Consider the following 19,369-nt stretch of genomic DNA (forward strand, 5'->3'; position numbering starts at 1 on the left):
ACCTAAACTGTTGAAATAAATTCCTGGGGTGGGGATAAGGGAAAATATAGTGCAAGCAAGGAATATAAAACAAAGGGAGCGGTTACTACGTTAGTGAATCTTTAAACAGGTTAGCAACTCAAAGATGGATTTCTCCCCAAAAAGTACTTTTCAGAGCCTGTCTGGCCATTACTGGAGTACACATCTGAAAGCTGGAAATGCAACTTCCATCAGGTTTCTCAATCGATCGGAGTTAGGGTTGCCGGATCCCTCTTTGCCACCAGTGGGAGATTTTGGGGGCGGAGCCTGAGGAGGGTGGGGTTTGGGGAGAGGAGGGACTTCAAAGGCATAGAGTCCAATTGCCAAAGCGGCCATTTTCTCCAGGGGCACTGTCGGCTGGAGATCAGTTGTAACAGCAGGCGATCTCCAGCCAGTACCAGGAGGTTGGCAACCCTAATCAGAGTTAGTGTGGCTGGTGAGTTTGATCTCCTGCGTGGCTTAGGATCCCGTTTACTCCAGAGCTCCTTTTCTGTCCCCTACATGGTGTCTTGCCTTATGAGATGCTGTCGCTGAAAACAGATTTAAAATAAAATCCACTGCCTAGTTAATCAGGAGGGACATGTCTTAAATGGATGAAAAGTTTTTTTGAACTTTGAACAGGCTGGGTGCCGGAGTTATCCTGGTTTTCACAGTTTTCCGATGCTGACCCGTCCTTGGCAAGTCACTCCAAGACAACCCTTCTCTTCCCCCGAGGCTGGAATGTGTCTGAACTCGACCCACAGGATTCTTGTTTCATTTGCTCTCTAGAAGACCTCTGTCATACTGCCAGTTCCCCACAATCCATGCAGGGTTATCTGGTATATTGCCCCTAATGTCTATAAGAGCAGAGAGAAGAAGAAGAGTTGGTTTTTTCTATGCTGACTTTCTCTACCATTTACAGAAGAATCAAACCAGCTTGCAATCACCTTCTCTTCCCCTCCCCACAACAGACACCCTGTGATGTAGGTGGGGCTGAGAGAGCTCTTAAGAGAACTGTGACTGGCCCAAGGACACCCAGCTGGCTTCGTGTGTAGGAGTGGGGAAACCAATCCAGTTCACCAGATTAGCCTCCGCTGCTCACGTGGAGGGGTGGGGAATCGAACCCGGTTCTCCAGATTAGAGTCCACTGCTCCAATCCACCGCTCTTAACCACTACACCACGCTGGCTCTCAGCAGCTTATTTGCTTCCTGGAACAGTGCAAAATAATGATTCAAAGCCCTAAATGGCCTTGAGTTGGGATACTTGAAGGCCGGCCTTCTCCTTCCAGGTGGGCATTGAGAGCCCAGTTTTGTGGGCCCCCCGTTTTCCAAATGACAGTGGTTGGCAGTCAAAGTCAGGGCCTCTCCAGGGGTGGCTTCCTGGCCCGCAACACTTCTCTTCCTGCAGAGATGCATCTGTGGCCTGGTCTCATTTGTGTATTTTTGCTTCATTTATACCCCGCCTTTCTCCCAAGCAGAGACCCGAAGCAGCTTACCTAATTCTCCTCTCCTCTGTTTGATCCTTACAACAACCCTGTAAGCTAGTTAAGCTTAAGAGCGTGACTGTGCCAAGGTCACTGAGCAAGCTTTCCATGGCGTAGTGGAGAGTTGAACCTGGGTCTTCCCAGTCTTAGCCCGATTTGCTAACCACTGCTTCCCGTTGGCTCTCTTGAACACATGAAGCTGCCTGATACTGAATCAGACCTTTGGTCCATCAAAGTCAGTATTGTCTACTCAGACCGGCAGCAGCTCTCCGTGGTCTCGGGCAGGGGTCTTTCACATCACCTACCTGCCTAGGCCCTTTAACGGGAGATGCCAGGGATTGAACCTGGGACCTTCTGCATGCCCAGCAGATGCTCTGCCACTGAGCCATGGCCACTCTTGTCAGGCACCATATGAAAATGTCTCCGTTTCTGTTCCATGTGGTCCTGTGTGGATGGCCATTTGCTGAAAATAACGTCTTTTAAAAAAATGTTTTATTTGCCTTGCAGAGTTTGCACTGCATATTTTTACATCCCCCCCCCCCCCCCCGTCTGCTGCGCTGTTTCCCCTAATAGTACCAGCCTGGTGTTTCATGAACACATGAAGCTGCCTTATACTGAATCAGACCCTGCTGATAAAACTACTGACATCATACTGCCCTTGTACAAATCTATGGTGAGACCACACTTGGAATACTGTGTACAGTTCTGGTCACCACACCTAAAAAAGGATATTACAGAGCTTGAGAAGGTGCAAAGAAGAGCAACCAAAATGATTGGGGGACTGGAGCAACTGCCCTATGGAAAGCGGTTAAGACGCTTAGGGCTGTTTAGCTTGGAAAGAAGGCGGCTAAGGGGAGACATGATAGAAGTTTATAAAATTATGCATGATTTGGAGAGAGTGGACAGGGAGAAGTTTTTCTCCCTCTCCCATAATACTAGAACGAGGGGTCATCTGCTGAAGCTGGAGGATGAGAGATTCAAAACAGATAAAAGGAAGTATTTTTTCACACAATGCATAGTTAAATTGTGGAACTCCCTGCCCCCAGGATGTGGTGATGGCTGCCAGCTTGGAGGGCTTTAAGAGGGGAGTGGACATATTCATGGAGGAAAGGGGTATTCATGGCTGTTAGTTAGAATGGATACTACTCATGCTGCATACCTATTCTCTTTAGTACCAGAGGAGCATGCCTATTATATTGGGTACGGTGGAACATAGGCAGGATGGTGCTGCTGCAGCTGTCTTGTTTGTGGCTTCCTAGAGGCCCCTGGTTGGCCACTGTGGGAACAGACAGCTGGACTTGATGGGCCTTGGTCTGATCCAGGAGGGCCTTTCTTATGTTCTTATGACCCTTGGTCCATCAGACCGGCAGTGGCTCTCCAGGGTCTCAGGCAGAGGTCTTTCACATCACCTACTTGCCTAGTCCCCTTAGCTGGAGATGCCGGGGATTGAACCTGGGACCTTCTGCATGCCAAGCGAACGCTCTGCCACTGAGCCACAGCCCCTTCGAGCGCCTCTGAGGTTTTATGTGTGTTAAGCAGCTTTTTTACTGGGGAAGCAGAGGTCAGGCAATCTGAATAAATAAGGCGTGGCAGAGTTCGGCTGTTTCCCACCCTCCCCAGCAAGGACAATAGCTGTTTGTTTCTCCTACCTCTGGGGCAAGTTTCCTATGACCTGCCGTTCTCTTCCTCAGACACATGCGCACCTTCGAAAAGAGCCTTCCTCCCTGTGGCGCTCCGTCCAGGGAGGATTAGACTCCTCTTTCGTGAGAGCATCACTAAAAGTGCGGGAGAAGCCTCCACTTTTTATAACCCCCCCTCCGTTCCTGTTGTGGTGGGCAAAAAAGGCCTGTCTAGCTAGCGTGGAATAGTGCTTAGGGCAGGGGTGTCGAACATCCGGCCCCCTTTGAGAGCTCTTATCAAAGACTGTTAAGTCTGTAAGAGTGTTATTGTTTTAAGCATGCTTGTATTCTAAGTAAAAAATAATAATATCATGAATCGGCTTTGCCTGTGTCTTCTATAAAGTTTGTATCTCCGGTACCCGGCATTAAATTTTATGGCAGAAAAAAAATGTGCAAAGCACCAGAGGTTACAAGGTGTTTATCTAATAACTTGTAGCTACTCCAAAGTTTTGCGAAATAGGAAAAACAACCAAGGTTCAAATAAATTACTGAACATATATTGCAGTGTACAAATAATGAGCAGACGCAAAAAGCAAAAGTGTTGACAATATAACACAAAACCACAACATTATTTGTACACTATTAATACATGTTTTGTAATTTATTTGTTATTACTATTTTGTAAAACTTTGGAGTAGCTACTAGTTTTTAGATAAATGCTGTGTAATCTCTGGTGCTTTGCACATTTTTCTCCTGTCTTCTATCAGAGGTTTCTCCCCCTTCTGCTTTTCTGGTACATTTTATGGTTCACAAGGCCCGACCAGGTGATATTTATGTCATATCTGGCCCTCGTAACAAACGAGTTTGACACCCCTGGTTTAGGGGGTCAGTCTAGGATCTGGGAGACCCACATGCGAATCCCCCTCTGCCATGAAAGCTTGCTGCGAGCCCTTGGGCCCTTTACTCTCACAGGGTTGTTGTGAAGATACAATGAAGAAGGGGAGACAGCTGTAAGCCAGCTTTGGGAAGAAGCGGGGTATCAATTTGGAGAGCCAGTGTGGTGCAGTGGTTTGGAGCCAGGGTGGTATAGTTGTTAAGAGCGGTGGTTTGGAGCGGTGGACTCTAATCTGGAGAACCGGGTTTGATTCCCCGCTCCTCCACATGAGCGGCGGAGGCTAATCTGGTGAACCGGGTTGGTTTCCCCAACTCTTCTTCTTCTTCAATGAAGGAAACAAATGAACCGAAGGGCTGTTAGCCCTGCCCAGTCGAGCCAGAAAAATGAATTTACTGTACTGTCGGGAGAATCAGGAGGAGAGATTTTTGAGTCTGTCCAGCTTACCCTGCTCCATGCTGCACGCTGTGAAGAAGGGTCATCTCCCTGGAGTAGGGGTAAGGTTGCCAACCTCCAGGTGGGACCTGGAGGTATCCTGCTATTACAGTTGATCTCCAAGCAACCAAGTTCAGGTCCCCTGGAGAAAGCAGCTGCTTTGGAGGGTGGACTTAGTGGCATTATACCCTGCTGTGGTCCCTCCCCAAATCCCGCCCTTCCTACGCTCCACCCCCAAAGCCTCCAGGTATTTCCCAACCCAGAGCTGGCAACCCCACGCAGGGGCTTTTCTGTGGTGGCTTTCCTGAGGTAAGGTATCTGTGTGTCCCCTCTCTAGACAAGCACGCGGAGAGTTTTTTCTTTACAAAATCATTTGAGGATGAATTGGAATCCCCCCCCCCAAAAAACCTCCTCCTTTAAAACTATGTTTAAGCTGTGTTAATTGGATTTATCTTGTGTGCGTGTTTGCTATCTATGTTGTGAAGGTGAAAAAACCGACGCTGGAAATATCCCAGGTGAAACGAAGGGGTGGAAAGTGTGAGCCAGAGACGCTCCGAAGCGGGGAGTGGATCTCTGCCACCACGCTGGGCAATGCCAGGACGAGACCATGTTCTTTTCTGGCTTTGGGGAGCCCCCCCCCCCTACACTCTCCACACCCCTTCTTCGGCCCATAACAACCCCCTCTCGCTCCTTGGCAGTGATGGATGTTCAGAGGAAATTGCTGGAATTCCTCACCCCTTCTGATGCGTTCGCTCAAGTGCCGTTGCCTGACGGGGTGGAGTGCTCGTCCCTGGCTTTTGGCAGGGGGAGGGCATTTTTAGAGGCAACATGGAAATATTCTCGCAAGCATTTTTTACAATGAACAGGCGGGAGTGCTTTAGGTTCCCATGTTCTTAAAGCTCAGGGCTTGAAAAATCCTAAAAGGCTACATGTTTACATGTGTTAAGACTGTCCGGGTGGGGTTTAGGGAGGGATTTTGAGTAGGGGGAGGAACCGGGAAGCCAGGTAGGTGTTCCGTCAGCGGGGAATAAAAGGAAAGGCGCCCCAGAGAAATGGGGGGAGAAAGAGGGTAGCCACAGTGTTGAACATCTGCTGTTGATTCCACACGAGTCAGTTTTGGGTCCCCTGGGGGAGGCGCGCATGGGCATTTGCGCAAAGCTTTGCCAGAGCAACAGAGAGCCGTTGCTTCAGGTTTGGAGTGTAAGAGTTGCGGCTTGCTGGCTGGGCAGTATCCGGCCACATCTCGTCCTTTTATTTGTGGAAATGTAGCGACGCGGCGCTGGGTGGTAACCTTGTTTATGCCCTAGTGCCTTTGGGCATGAGGCGTGCTTTTCCTTTGGCCGTTTTCTAGCGGACTGGTTAGTGCCTACTGGCTGCTTGGATCAGGGTCGCCAGGCTCCGGGTGGTGGCTGGAGATCTCCCATAATTATAACTGGTCTCCATGTTGTAGAGATGTCCCTCTGGAGAAAATGGCTTCTTTGGAAGGAGGACTCTATGTCATTATTCCCCATTGAGGTCACTCCCCAAACCCCGCCCTTCCCAGGTTCCACCCTCCAAATCTCCAAGAATTCCCCAACGTAGACCTGGCAAGCCTAGCTTGGATGCTTGCGATGAGTGCCAGATGGGTCTGATCCAGCTAGGCGCGTCAGAAGAAGAAGAGGAGAAGAAGAGTTGGTTTTTATACGCCGACTTGCTCTACCACTTAAGGGAGAATCACACCAGCTTACAATCACCTTCCCTTCCCCTCCCCACAACAGACACCCTGTGAGGTAGGTGGGGCTGAGAGAGTGTGACTAGCCCATGGTCACTCAGCTGGCTTTGTGTGTAGGAGTGGGGAAAGAAATCCAATTCACCAGATTAGTCTCCGCCGCTTATGTGGAGGAGTGGGGAATCAAACCGGGTTCTCCAGATCACAGTCCACCGTTCCAAACCACTGCTCTTAACCACTACACCACTCTGGCTCTCCATAGCTGGCTCTTGTGAAACTTGCTGTCACATTAACTAGACAGCCTCTGTCTCAGTTGATTGCACAGGGGGAATACACCCATTCACAAAGTGGAGAGGTCTGTTGAGGGCTATTGGCAATGATATCTAAATAGAACTTCCATGTTCAGGGATAGTGTACCTTGTCATGCCATTTGCGTTCCTCCTCTCTTTGGGAGCTCACCGGAGGTTATCAGGCCACTATTGGTAATGTTATATGGGGGTACCCAGAGGGATTAATCAGAACAATTCTTGTATATTTCCTCTTTACGCTCCCCCTGCACTGTCTACCTTTTGATGTGTCTAGTAAAGATGGATACTAGTCATAATACATACCTATTCTCTCTAGTATCAGAGGAGCATGCCTATTATATTAGGTGCTGTGTAACACAGGCAGGATGCTGCTGCTGCAGTCGTCTTGTTTGTGGGCTTCGTAGAAGCACCTGGTTGGCCACTGTGTGAACAGACTGCTGGACTTGATGGGCCTTGGTCTGATCCAGCAGGGCCTTTCTGATGTTAACTCCCAGAATGCATCCGTTGACGGGGAACACAGCGACTTTGTAGCTTTTCTCCCTCTCCCATAATACTAGAACGCGGGGTCATCTGCTGAAGCTGGAGGGCGAGAGTTTCAAAGCAGATAAAAGGAAGTATTTTTTCACACAACGCATAGTTAAATTGTGGAACTCCCTGCCCCAGGATGTGGTGATGTCTGCCAAGTCGGAAGGCTTTAAGAGGGGAGCGGACATGTTAATGGCGGGTAGGGCTATCAAGGCTACTAGTAAAAATGGATGCTAGTCAAGATGCATACCTGTTCTCACCAGGATCAGAGGAGCATGCCTATTATATTAGGTGCTGTGGAACACAGGCAGGACAATGCTGCTGTAGTCCTCATGTTTGTGGGCTTCCTAGAGGCCCCTGGTTGGCCCCTGTGTGAACAGCCTGCTGGACTTGATGGACCTTGGTCTGATCCAGCAGGGCCATTCTTATGTTCTTATCTATCAGAACGGACTGGGCGAAATGTAATCCTTGGGGAAGAAAGTTTGTCTTAATTTCCTCTGAGAATAATACACTCATTTGTTGGCAGCCAAAAATATATATGTTTATTTTAAGTTTCAGTATGAATTGCCAAACCTCTCCATATAGAATTTTTCCTCCAGAGGTTGTTGCTTAATTACCCAAACAAGGGGATGTGCTTCATGTCTTGAGTTATGCAAAGCTTAACCAATGCTTGGTTTTTAAATTTGCTCAGGTCGAGCCGGGACTGCCAAATCGACCAGCACCATCGCAACCAATGCCAATACTGCCGCCTGAAGAAGTGTTTCCGTGTCGGCATGAGGAAAGAAGGTAACACGCCTTTCCCTTCCACCTGGGGCATTAATTTGGCCTTTAGAAGGCCAGAACGACTCAGCTGTCCCATTTCCACTGAAATTGCGTTGGAGGTAATTGAGCAGCGTGGAAGTCCATAGAAGTGCCTTTCTGCATAACACCCCAGTGGCTAAAGGGATTACAGCTTTGGAGGCTGCCAAAACAGTGGTGTAAAAGCAGGACTGCCATGGGCAATTGGACATACTTTGAGGTTAACTGTGCACTTTTTGCGGCTGGGTCCAGATCACGCGAAGTGATGGTATCGATTTACTCTGCTCTGGTTAGACCTCACCTAGAGTACTGTGTTCAGTTTTGGGCACCGCAATTTAAGGAAGATGTAGACAAGCTGGAACGTGTCCAAGGGAGGGCAACAAAGATGGTGAGGGGTCTGGAGAACAAATCATATGAGGAAAGGTTGAAGGAGCTAGGTATGTTTAGCCAGGATGGTGCCAGGTTGTTTTCTGTTGCCCCAGAAGGTCGGACCAGAAACAGCGGGTTGAATTCAAATCAAGAGTTTCCGTCTAGACATTAGGAAGAACTTTCTAACCGTTAGAGCGGTTCCTCAGTGGAACAGGCTTCCTCGGGAGGTGGTGAGCTCTCCTTCCCTGGAGGTTTTTAAGCAGAGGCTAGATAGCCATCTGTCAGCAATGCTGATTCTATGAGAGTTCATGAGAGGGAGGGCATCTTGGCCATCTTCTGGTCACTGGGGTTGTGGGGGGGGGGGGGAGGTAGTTGTGAATTTCCTGCATTGTGCAGGGGGTTGGACTGGATGACCCTGGTGGTCCCTTCCAACTCTATGATTCTATGATTCTGTGGGTGTAAATCATTGCTAGTGTGGGGGATGTGGTAGATCTTGTAGGCCTTTGATCTGGGAGACCTGGGTTCAAAATCCTGCCTCTGCCACAAAGCTCAATATAAATATGAGGGGTAGGGGTAAGGATAACAATCCAATGTAGAAAAGAAAAAAAAAACCCCAAATACTGAAATTATCAAATATTGCTAATGTGTAAGCATTATATAATAATATTTGATAATTTCAATGTTTGGGATATTTTTTTCTTTTCTATATTGGGCTGCCACAAAGCTTGCTGGGTGACCTGGAAACAGTCACATGCTCTTTGTCTAGCCTACCTGACAGGGTTGTTGTGAGGGTACAGTGGGGAAGAGGAGAACAACGTATCCCATGAGGATGGGATAAACATTTACTAGATTGGTCAGGGTAGTTTTAAAAACTTTCCTGCTTCTCAGAGTAGCGTCTGCAGTCCCATAAGCTTGCTCCGGTATTGTCGGTTCACTTTTTGGTGAGAGGATTCCTACACATTGACTTTTTTAGGCGAGGCCAGAGAGCCGGCATTGGGTGTTAAAATCTTTTCTGGATATCTGCAGGTCAGTTTGTGCCACCCGGCCTGCGTTCTTCTACGCGCTGCACGATGCAGCTGCATACTGCAATTGAGGCACTGGAGCGGGGCCAAGGCCAATCTGAACCCGTTTGGGACTTTGGCCCTGAGCGCCAGGAGTCCAGAGTGTCACCTCCATGCCCTGGGCACCTTTGGGCGTGGGTCTTCCCACCCAAGGATGTGGCCAAATCGAGGGTACACTCAGGTTGCAGTGTGGACACAGCGTCTCTGGGATGCGGGGGGTGGCATAAGGGATAGTCTGAGTGATTTGTTTTCTCCCCACCGTCCCCCCCAGCCATTCTGATCTAAAAGGAGCGATGATCTGACTCCTTATCAAAGAAACGAGAACTTGATCTGTCAGTGGAAAACGATGATAGATCCTGTTTTATTCATTTATTTGTCTATATGTTGCTTTTCACTACACAGCAGCTTACAGTACAATTCTCTTCTCCTCCGTTTTATCCCCGCAGCAACAACCTGCGAGGTTGGCTGGGCTGGGAGTGTGTGACTGGGCCAGGGTCACCCAGCAAGACTCCATGGCGGAGTGGGGAATTGAACCTGGGGCACCCAGATCCTAGTCTGACGCACTAACCACTGCACCGTGCTGCCTCTGTCCTGAAGGGTCTTCTGGGTGTAGGGTTGCCGTGGGGCGGCTCAGGAGCGAGGCTTGCGCGGCGCGATCGCGTCACTTTCGGATTACACCCGGAAGCGCTGCATCACAATGGGTCGCTTTCCACACTTAAACCCCTTGAGTGTTTCAGTGACCCACCGCAACGTGCTGCTCTTCTAGGTGTAAACTGGAAGTTATGTTATCACGTCGTGCAGGATTCCCCGCCCCAGCTCTGCCCCCACAACCTCCCGCCAGAGGAGAGGGGGGACCTGGGAACCCTATGGGGAGGGGGGACTTAGCTCTCCTGTCTGTATGTCTTGAAATGTACTGTGTCGGGGGGGGGGGGGCGGAAATGGTCACTTGGAAGTTACAAATAACAGGAATTTTTAAACAGGGCCATGGATCGGAGGAATTTTCTCGATCAGCAGGAAATCCCCTCTCCCTGCATTTTTTGGTGTTGCTTGAGGATGAGCCTGTTAGGTCAGAATGAGAATACCGATGGAAGACAGGGCAGGTAGAAGAAGAAGAGTTGGTTTTTTATACGCCAACTTTCTCTACCTCTTAAGGAAGAATCAAAGCGGCTTTCAATCACCTTCCCTTCCCCTCCCAGCAACAGAGACCCTGTGAGGTAGGTGGGGCTGAGAGAGCTTTAAGAGAGCTGTGACTAGCCCAAGGTCACCCAGCTGGCTTCGTGGGGAAACCAGCCCGGTTCACGCCGCTCATGCGGAGGAGTGGGGAATCAAACCTGGCTCTCCAGATTAGAGTCTGTTGCTCATGTGGAGGAGTGGGGGAATCAAACCCGGTTCTCCGGATTAGAGTCCACCGCTCCAAACCCCCGCTCTTAAACACAACACCGCGCTGGTTCTCACACCACGCTGGCCCTGTCAGGAGGCTGCCTGTAGCTGAAGCCCTTGCCCTGCCTCTATTCGAAGCTGCCCGAGGCGCCTGGTGGATTAACCGGTAGAACAGGTGGTGTTTGTTTGAAGAGCCTCAGCCTTTTTTTGCGGTTGTACCTGCAGGGCTCGGAGGTCATGTGCCCCAGTAGCGGTAAAGGTCTTAGCTGGAAAACAGGGCCAGGTTGATGTTGATGCATGTGTGCATGTGTGTAGAATTCAGGGCCTTTCCCTTTGTTAGAATTCAGAACATTTCTCTTGACAATTGCAGGCCATTTCTCTTGACAATTGACAATTGCAAATCCCTCTCTGAAGGATTTGGTGGCTTTCTTGAAAGCGCGATCCTACCTAGAGTTTTGAAGGCCCAGAAAATGAACTGGGAAATTTAAAAACCGTTGTTTTCTTGGTCCCCACTAGACTCCCCCCCCCCATTTTTCTGATGGAAGAATGGGGACTTTTTTTGGTGCTCTGAAAAAACCCACTGAAATATGTTTTGAATGAGTGAAATGCTTCCTTCCTTCCTTCCTTCCTTCCTTCCTTCCTTCCTTCCTTCCTTCCTTCCTTCCTTCCTTCCTTCCTTCCTTCCTCTATTTCTCGTTTTCTCTCTCACACACATTCTCTCTCTCTCTTTCTAATGTAGGGTTGCCAACCTCCAGGTACTAGCTGGAGATCTCCTGCTATTACAACTGATCTCCAGCCGATAGAGATCGGTTCCCCTGGAGAAAACGGCTGCTTCAGCAATTGGACTCTATGGCATTGAAGTCCCTCCCCAAACCCCGCCTTCCTCAGGCTTCGCCCCAATAAACTTTGGTGGCAAAGAGGGACTTGGCAACCCTAGTATAATGCCGTAGAGTCCACCTTCCAAAGCAATCATTTTCTGGAGGTGAACTGATCTTTGTCCCCTGGAAGATCAGCTGCGATAGCGGGAGATCTCCAGCCACCACCTAGAAGTTGGCAACCCTACCCAGGATGCCTTGGACTGCTAAAGCCAACGTGAATCAGTTCTGGCAGACATCTCCTCCCCATGCCCGCAAACGTGGAAATCTGTCTCCTTTTGTGTTCCGATTTTCGGCCTGCGTCCAGCCCGAGGCCTAGCCAGGGCCACAGACATCCATAACAGGCCTGGCGGCATTGGTTCCCCTGGCTTCTGGGGAAGATGCAGCTCGTCCCTTCGGCTCCTCCATGTGATTTATGGCACCAATTTATGCCGCACAGGAGAGCAGTCCATAAATTAATTACCAGGGCCAGCCGGTAATGGGATTTGGAGCAGATGCTTGAGAAATGGCTGGCTGTGGCTTAGAATGCATTGTGGGGGGGGGGGCACGCATGGCTCTGCCCTTTTACCCCCTTCTTTTACCCCCTTCTCTCCCCAGGGGGTTCTCCCGAGAGGAATCCCCTTCTGCAAATGGGGCCCTTGCACACCCAGGGGTCAATCTTGTAACTGGCAAACACTTCATTGTACTCCTCTCTCTGGGTATACTTGATTCTTTGCTGTGAAGCAAGGGGGTATTTTCTTCATTGGGAAAATCCGTATGTCCGCACTCTCGGGATCTGTGCTACAGGTTTGAGCACCCCGAGAATATTTGTAGTTTGCTTTAAATCCAAGTTTCTAGCACTTAAGAATGTGGTGGTTGTAGGTGTGAGGGACATGTCTGCTGAGGGGAACCGAGGGCTGGGAGCTTGTCTATAAACAGAATTTCTGCTGGACAAGGAACAGGGATTTGGGGGCCTTTATCTTCCCGGTCTTTGTGACCAAATCCTTTGTGGGAAGAAAATTAGTGGTGTTTGGTTGATAAGGTTTGAGAATTGGGGTTGGGGTGAAGATTATGGTGTCTCTTTTTTCAATATATTTTCATGAGATTTTCTCTTCCCTTTTTTCTATAAACATCATTTTAACTCGGGGAGATGGAACTCTGCTGCTTGAGAGAGCCAGCGTGGTGTAGTGGTTAATAGCGGTGGTTTGGAGCGGTGGACTCTAATCTGGAGAACCGGGTTCGATTCCCCACTCCTACACATGAAGTGACCTTGGGCTAGTCACCGCTCTCTCAGAGCTCTCTCAGCCTCACCTACCTCACAGGGTATCTGTTGTGGGGAGGAGAAGGGAAGGAGATTGTAAGCAGGTTTGATTCTTCCTTAAGTGGTAGAGAAAGTTGGCTTATAAAAAACCAACTCTTCTTCTTCAAACATTATACAGGTAGAAATGACCATGCCGTAGCTTGGAGAGGACGTATAATATAAACATTCAGTTGATCAAGTTCTTTATTCCAAAGTGGACCTCCCCCCACCCCGATTAATAGAATTGCTGCGTTTTGGGCAGTGCAGAATTTTGCTAGATCCTCAACTGAAATCTTTCAAATCTTTCTTTGCAGCTGAAAATAAGTAGTAGCTCTAACAGTTAAGTTTATGATTCTAGAAAAACCTTATTTATCATGCTAAAGATAGATTAAACACATATAACTAACATTAAATAATAAGTAATGTAGGTTAAAATATAGGTGTAATATCTTGGAGAAACAATACGGATAGTTTAACATAGACGTTTAAGAAAATTAGGCATGGTATAATAAGAAAATCTACTTTAATGTAGATTTAAATAGTAGTTTAATGGTTACTCTTAAACGTCCATATAGAAGGAGAAGAAGAAGAGTTGGTTTTTATATGCTAACTTTCTCTACCACTTAAGGCAGAATCAAACCTGCTTACAATCACGTTCCCTTCCCCTCCCCACAACAGACACCCTGTGAGATAGTTGGGGCTGAGAGAGCTCTAAGAGAGCTGTGACTAGCCCAAAGTCACTCAACTGGCTTCATGTGGAGGAGTGGGGAAACCAACCCAGTTCACCAGATCAGTGTCTGCCACTCATGTGTAGAAGTGGGGAATCGAACCCGGTTCTCCAGATTAGAGTCCACTGCTCCAAACCACCGCTCTTAACCACTACACCACGCTGGCACTCTTATAGAAGAATATAAGAAGTAATAATGAATAGATGGTATAAAATAAAATTGTTTGAATAGATTGTCAATCTATTGTTAGATTTTAATAAAATCTGTTGTTATAAAATACAATTTTTCGAATAGATTGGTCAATCTAGGATAAAGTAAAGCACATTTGGTATTATGTTATGTATTTTGTAGTTGGGATGTATGTTGTCTCATTTTGTATGTCTTGTATTTGTAATTGTAAGTTTAATAATAATAATAAAATGTTAATTGAAAAAAAAAACTTCCGTTGCAGCTGTCCAAAGAGGCCGAATCCCTCCCACCCACTCCAGCGTCAGCCCAAACGCCATGCCCAGCGGGGAATACTATAACGGACAGCCCGTTTCGGAACTGATCTCCCAGCTGCTGAGGGCCGAGCCGTACCCCACTGCCCGCTTCAGCTCCCAGTACGCCCAGCAAGGCAGCGTCATGGGCATTGACAACATTTGCGAGCTGGCCGCCCGGCTCCTTTTCAGCACGGTGGAGTGGGCCCGGAACATCCCCTTCTTCCCCGACCTGCCCGTCTCGGACCAGGTGGCCCTGCTGCGCCTGAGCTGGAGCGAGCTCTTTGTCCTGAACGCGGCCCAGTCGGCGCTGCCCCTGCACATGGCCCCACTGTTGGCGGCAGCCGGCTTCCATGCCTCCCCGATGTCGGCCGACCGAGTGGTGTCCTTCATGGACCAGATCCGCATCTTCCAGGACCAGGTGGAGAAGCTCAATCGGTTGCAGGTGGACTCGGCCGAATACAGCTGCCTGAAAGCCATAGCGCTCTTCACGCCAGGTGTGTCAGCTCCCGGCCGGGTGTGTCCGTTTGCTACCTCCCTTTGGGGCTTTTCTTCATTCCTCTTCTTTGAAGGATCATAGAGATGCTGAATAATAATTATGGGGGAGAGTCAGGTACTAAATGTGCAAGACAAACAATATATCGTCTGGTACCTAACCTCTGGTATAGAATTATATTCAAGACTCACACTGTATTCATGAATATTAATGTGTTCATACATGTATTTGTATATACACAAAGGCGTCACTGGAAAAGACAGTCATGCTAGGAAAAGTTGAGGGCAGGAGGAAAAGAGGAAAACCCAACAAGAGATGGATGGACTCAATAAAGGAAGCCACAGCCTTCAATTTGCAAGATCTGAGGAAGGCTGTCAAAGATAGGACATTTTGGAGAACTTTGATTCATAGGGTCGCCATGAGTCGGAAGCGACTTGCCGGCACTTAACACACACATATACATGAAGACTTTCTGTTCCTTGGCTCCATCATCAACCAAAAGGGAGACTGCAGCCAAGAAATCAGAAGGAGATTGAGACTGGGAAGGGCAGCCATGAAGGAGCTAGGAAAGATTCTGAATTGTAAGGATGTGTCACTGGCCACCAAGATTAGGTTAATTCATGCCATCGTATTCCCTGTTACTATGTATGGGTGTGAAAGCTGGACCTTGAAGAAAGCTGATAGGAAGAAAGTAGATTCCTTTGAAATGTGTTGGAGGAGAGTGTTACAGATACCGTGGACTGCCAAAAAAACAAGTCAGCGGGTTCTAGATCAAATCAAGCCTGAACTGACCCTAGAAGCTAAAATGACTAAACTGAGGCTATCGTCTCTTGGTCACATTATGAGAAGAGAAGAGTCACTAGAAAAGACAGTCATGCTAGGAAAAGTTGAAGGCAGCAAGAAAAGAGGAAGACCCAACAAGAGGTGGATTGACTCAATAAAGGAAGCCACAGCCCTCAATTTGCAAGATCTGAGCAAGGCTGTCAAAGATAGGACATTTTGGGGGACTTTCATTCGTAGGGTTGCCATGAGTCGGAAGCGACTTGACGGCACTTAACACACAAAACATATACATGAATAGTAACAAAAGTACATATTACATTTGTGATACAAGCCTTACAAATTAACACCTCAGTTTATTTTGTATTTAGTCTGTATTAAAAGTCTGTATTTATTTGTATTTATTTTGTATTTAGTCTGTATTAAAAGGTGTTAATTTGTAAGACGTGTATTACAAATGTAATATGTGCCTTTGTTACTATTGAATTTACTCATGCATATGTGTGTGTGTTAAGTGCCGTCAAGTCATTCCGACTCGTATATACAAATATATTTATGAACACATTAATATTCATGAATACGGTGTGAGTCTTGAATATAATTCTATACCAGAGGTTGGGCACCTGTTGATATATTGTTTTCTTGATCATAGAGATGGGCAGGAATCTCTCTAGGCTGGCCCCCTCCCCCCAGCTGTAAGGCCTGATTCCCCCTACTGGCCCCTCCCCCCCAATTTCCTGTTGGCACATCACAGGGAATTGAATTCAGAGTAAGCTTATCAAGTGTTCACTTCCACTGGGCACAGACCATAGACAGTGGGGGAAATTCCTAGAACCTTGTCCAGAGGTGGCATCACTTCCGAGTCTGCACAAACCTCCCCAAGCCCCGCCCCAGAAATCTCCCAGGGGTTGCGGGCCATCCACCCTAACTCGTGACCAAAGAGAACACTTTAGTCAGTGAGCCAAGCTGCATGTTTTCTTACGTGAACATATTTTTTGGAAACTTTTTTCTACCCTGCCTTTCTGTTAACAGAGTTGCAGTAAAATCTTTAACTGGGTCATCACTCCACATGAAGGATTGGCAGAAGCAATAAAAAAAGAAGTCCCAGAAGGGGACAATAATTTTCCGTGGAATGCTCTAGAAAATCAGACATTTGGGTTGTCGCCTGAAAGACAGGTGGATGGCGAGATAAAAGGGGTTGCAGAGCTGTGAGGCACTAGAAAGAGATTGTGATACCCTCTGCCCTGCTGCTCCCGGCAGTTGTCCGTTCTCATTTTAGAAGAAAATACTGTGGGCTGTGTAGCAGTATGCTTAGCACACAAGAGCCTCCTTGCTATGTCAGACCTGTGGTCCATCTGGTCCAGCATCCTGTTTTACACAGTAGCCAACCAGCTGTCCTGGTGGGCCAGCCACAGGGCATAGAGGCCTTCCCCCAGAGGTTGCCTCCTGGCGCTGGGATTCAGAGGCCTACTGCCTCTGGCTAGAGAGGTTCCCTTTAGTCATCTTGGCTGGTCGCCACTGCTGGACCTCTCTGAGCGGGTCTAACCCCCTTATTCAGCAGTTTATGCTTGCGGTCTTCACTGCATCCTCTGACATTGAATTCCACAATGCAATTACTCGTTGAGTAAAGAAGTACTTCCTTGGGTGTGCTTGCAATGCCCCCTGGTGGTCAGATTGATTTCATGTATGTTGACCACTTAGTAATTATTCCAACGTCAGTTTTTATCAAGCAATCTAGACCGAGCGCAGAGTAAGTGTGTGTTTATGGGGCATAATATGTGCGTGTGTTAAATGCCGTCAAGCCACTTCCAACTCATGGCGACCCTATGATTCAGTGTCCTTCAAAACGTCCTACCCTTAACAGCCTTGCTCAGGTCTTACAATCTGAGGGCCGTGGCTTCCTTTATAGAGTCAGTCCATCTGATGTTGGGTCTTCCTCTTTTTTCCTGCTTCCTTCAGCTCTTCCTAAGCGTGATTGTCTTTTCCAGGGACTCTTGTCTTCTCATAATGTGGTCAAAGTACGACAGCCTCAGGTTAGTTATATTAGCTTCTAGAGACAGTTCTAGATGTAATACATATCAGCTTATTTGTGCAAAAGCATAGTTCATGGCAATTAATTTCTTCCCTCTTTGTAAGGAGTACGCGCACGTTTATATTAATAGAAAGGAGGAAAGGGCTTTTTAGCCAATTTATTAAAACAGCAAGGATAATTTGCAAAGGAAGAGTAAACTGCTGCACTCCGAGAAACTCTGGGTACCCACGGTGGTGTAGGTTGATTTGATGGGGGAAAGTATGCAGGCCTTTCTGTCTTCTGCCATTAATCCGCAGCCTGAACCCGGCTCTCCCGTTTCCTTTTCCAGACGCCTGCGGCCTCTCGGACCCGGCCCACGTGGAGAGCCTGCAGGAGAAAGCCCAGGTGGCCCTGACGGAGTACGTCCGCTCGCAGTACCCCTCGCAGCCCCAGCGCTTCGGCAGACTCCTGCTGCGCCTCCCCGCCCTCCGGGCCGTCCCGGCCTCCCTCATCTCTCAGCTCTTCTTCATGAGACTGGTGGGCAAGACGCCGATCGAAACGCTAATCAGAGACATGCTCCTCTCCGGGAGCTCCTTTAACTGGCCTTACGGGACGGGGCAGTGAGGATGAGCCGGGGGCTGCGCGGGCTCCTCAGCGCCACCCCACAACTGCTGCTGCCGCTGTCATGCCAACAGTCTGGATATTTGCTGCCACCTCTCCTTCGTGGATTCAGGTCATCGAACACGGCACCGTTGGTAGGCGCAAGGCCTCCCAGGATGTGGATTTCCTCCTCGGTGGCAACGAGGGAAGTCCCACCTCTCAGGTGTCGAGAGAGACCAAGGTGGGGCTGGATTTTGGTTTGGCAGTTTTCTTCTCTTCTTCTAGGAAGAGAGAGAAAAAAGGACCTTAACGTTCCATTTTTGTTTTCTTTCTGGGTTTTGATTCTTTTCCATATGATGTTTCAAATGGCTACTCAAGGGCTTCCCTGCCTTGATTTTTTCTTTCTTTCTTCTAAGCGTTCAGCTTTGTCCTCTTTGCATGTTTTAAAGAACTGAGGGCCAGTAGCCCCGGGGGTTGAAACGCTACCATATTTCAAATCAGAAATACCTGTCTGGTATCTCTTTGCCCCATCTCCCTCCTCCCCTTTCCTAGAACAAGGTCTGCGTGGGATATCTTCACCTTAAGCCAAACACCTACTTGTATCAGTTGTACCTGAAAGAGTAATTTTGTTTTGGGAGTAAGCCAGAAATCAGGATGCATCCTCTTAGACCAGGGGTGTCCAATTCAATTGTTACGAGGGCTGGATATGACATAAATGTCACTTGGTCAGGCCGGGCCAGGCCTCGTCCGCCCAGATTGAGAACAGGGTGTGTGTGTGGATGCCTCGGTTGGCTCACAGGCCTGATAGGAGCTCTCACAGGCCGGATCCAGCCCACGGGCCTTCTGTTTGACACCCCTGTCTTAGACACTTGGAGATATCGGTAGGGTTGAATTTTGTTCAGTGGAGCAGCAGTTGTCATTCACAGGAAGACTGCTTCTGAACATGGAGATTCCGCTGAGCTCTTATGTATTTAAAGCTTGGTTTAAAGTTTTAACCACCCCCCCCCTTCGCAAACAAGCATACGCATTTTCAGCCACTCAAATATACGAGTCTCGGCCAAAATTAAAAGATATTATATTTCTTCCTCACGTTTTCGTTTGTGACAAGAACCTTTCCAGATGAGGCTTTGGCGGAAAATTCCTTGCCTGCCAACTTTCTCCCCTCCATATTAAGAAAATGCTATGCAAAGGTTTAATTGCATGCAAAATTAAATATGCCAAGTAATTAACGACAGCCCGCTTGCTTTTCTGCCGGGCTTCCGGCGTCATCTGCTGGACGATCATTTCGACCACCATCTGCTGCCGCTTCTGATTTATAATCTCTTCTTTTTAATTTTAAGTTTGCAGAGCGCTTTAAAATCGACACGCCTCACAATCACCCGTGTGATACAAATTTCCGTCGGTCCCATTTTACAGATGCGGGGTGGTGGCAACTGAGGCCAAGAAGGTGGCAACTGAGGCCAACCCACAGCAGTGGTGAGACTTTCTCAGGTCTGCCAGGTCCAAAATTAACGGGTTGTAAATCTATGCAAACTTCCCTATCCG

At 48.2% G+C, this 19,369-nt stretch overlaps 1 protein-coding gene across 1 annotated transcript in view; it reads left to right on the forward strand.

The window, feature by feature from the left end:
- Positions 1–17,862, forward strand: part of NR2F6 (nuclear receptor subfamily 2 group F member 6) — a 40,632-nt gene extending 22,770 nt beyond the window's left edge. Inside the window, exons 2-4 of the mRNA XM_056844206.1 lie at positions 7,660–7,754; positions 13,910–14,434; positions 17,574–17,862. Of these exons, the coding sequence (XP_056700184.1) occupies positions 7,660–7,754; positions 13,910–14,434; positions 17,574–17,848 (895 nt within the window). The 3' untranslated portion in view covers positions 17,849–17,862. The remainder of the gene's footprint in view (positions 1–7,659; positions 7,755–13,909; positions 14,435–17,573) is intronic.
- The last annotated feature ends 1,507 nt before the right edge of the window (positions 17,863–19,369 follow it).

Source organism: Euleptes europaea, chromosome 2, assembly GCF_029931775.1.
Source record: "Euleptes europaea isolate rEulEur1 chromosome 2, rEulEur1.hap1, whole genome shotgun sequence".
Classification (NCBI taxonomy): domain Eukaryota; kingdom Metazoa; phylum Chordata; class Lepidosauria; order Squamata; family Sphaerodactylidae; genus Euleptes; species Euleptes europaea.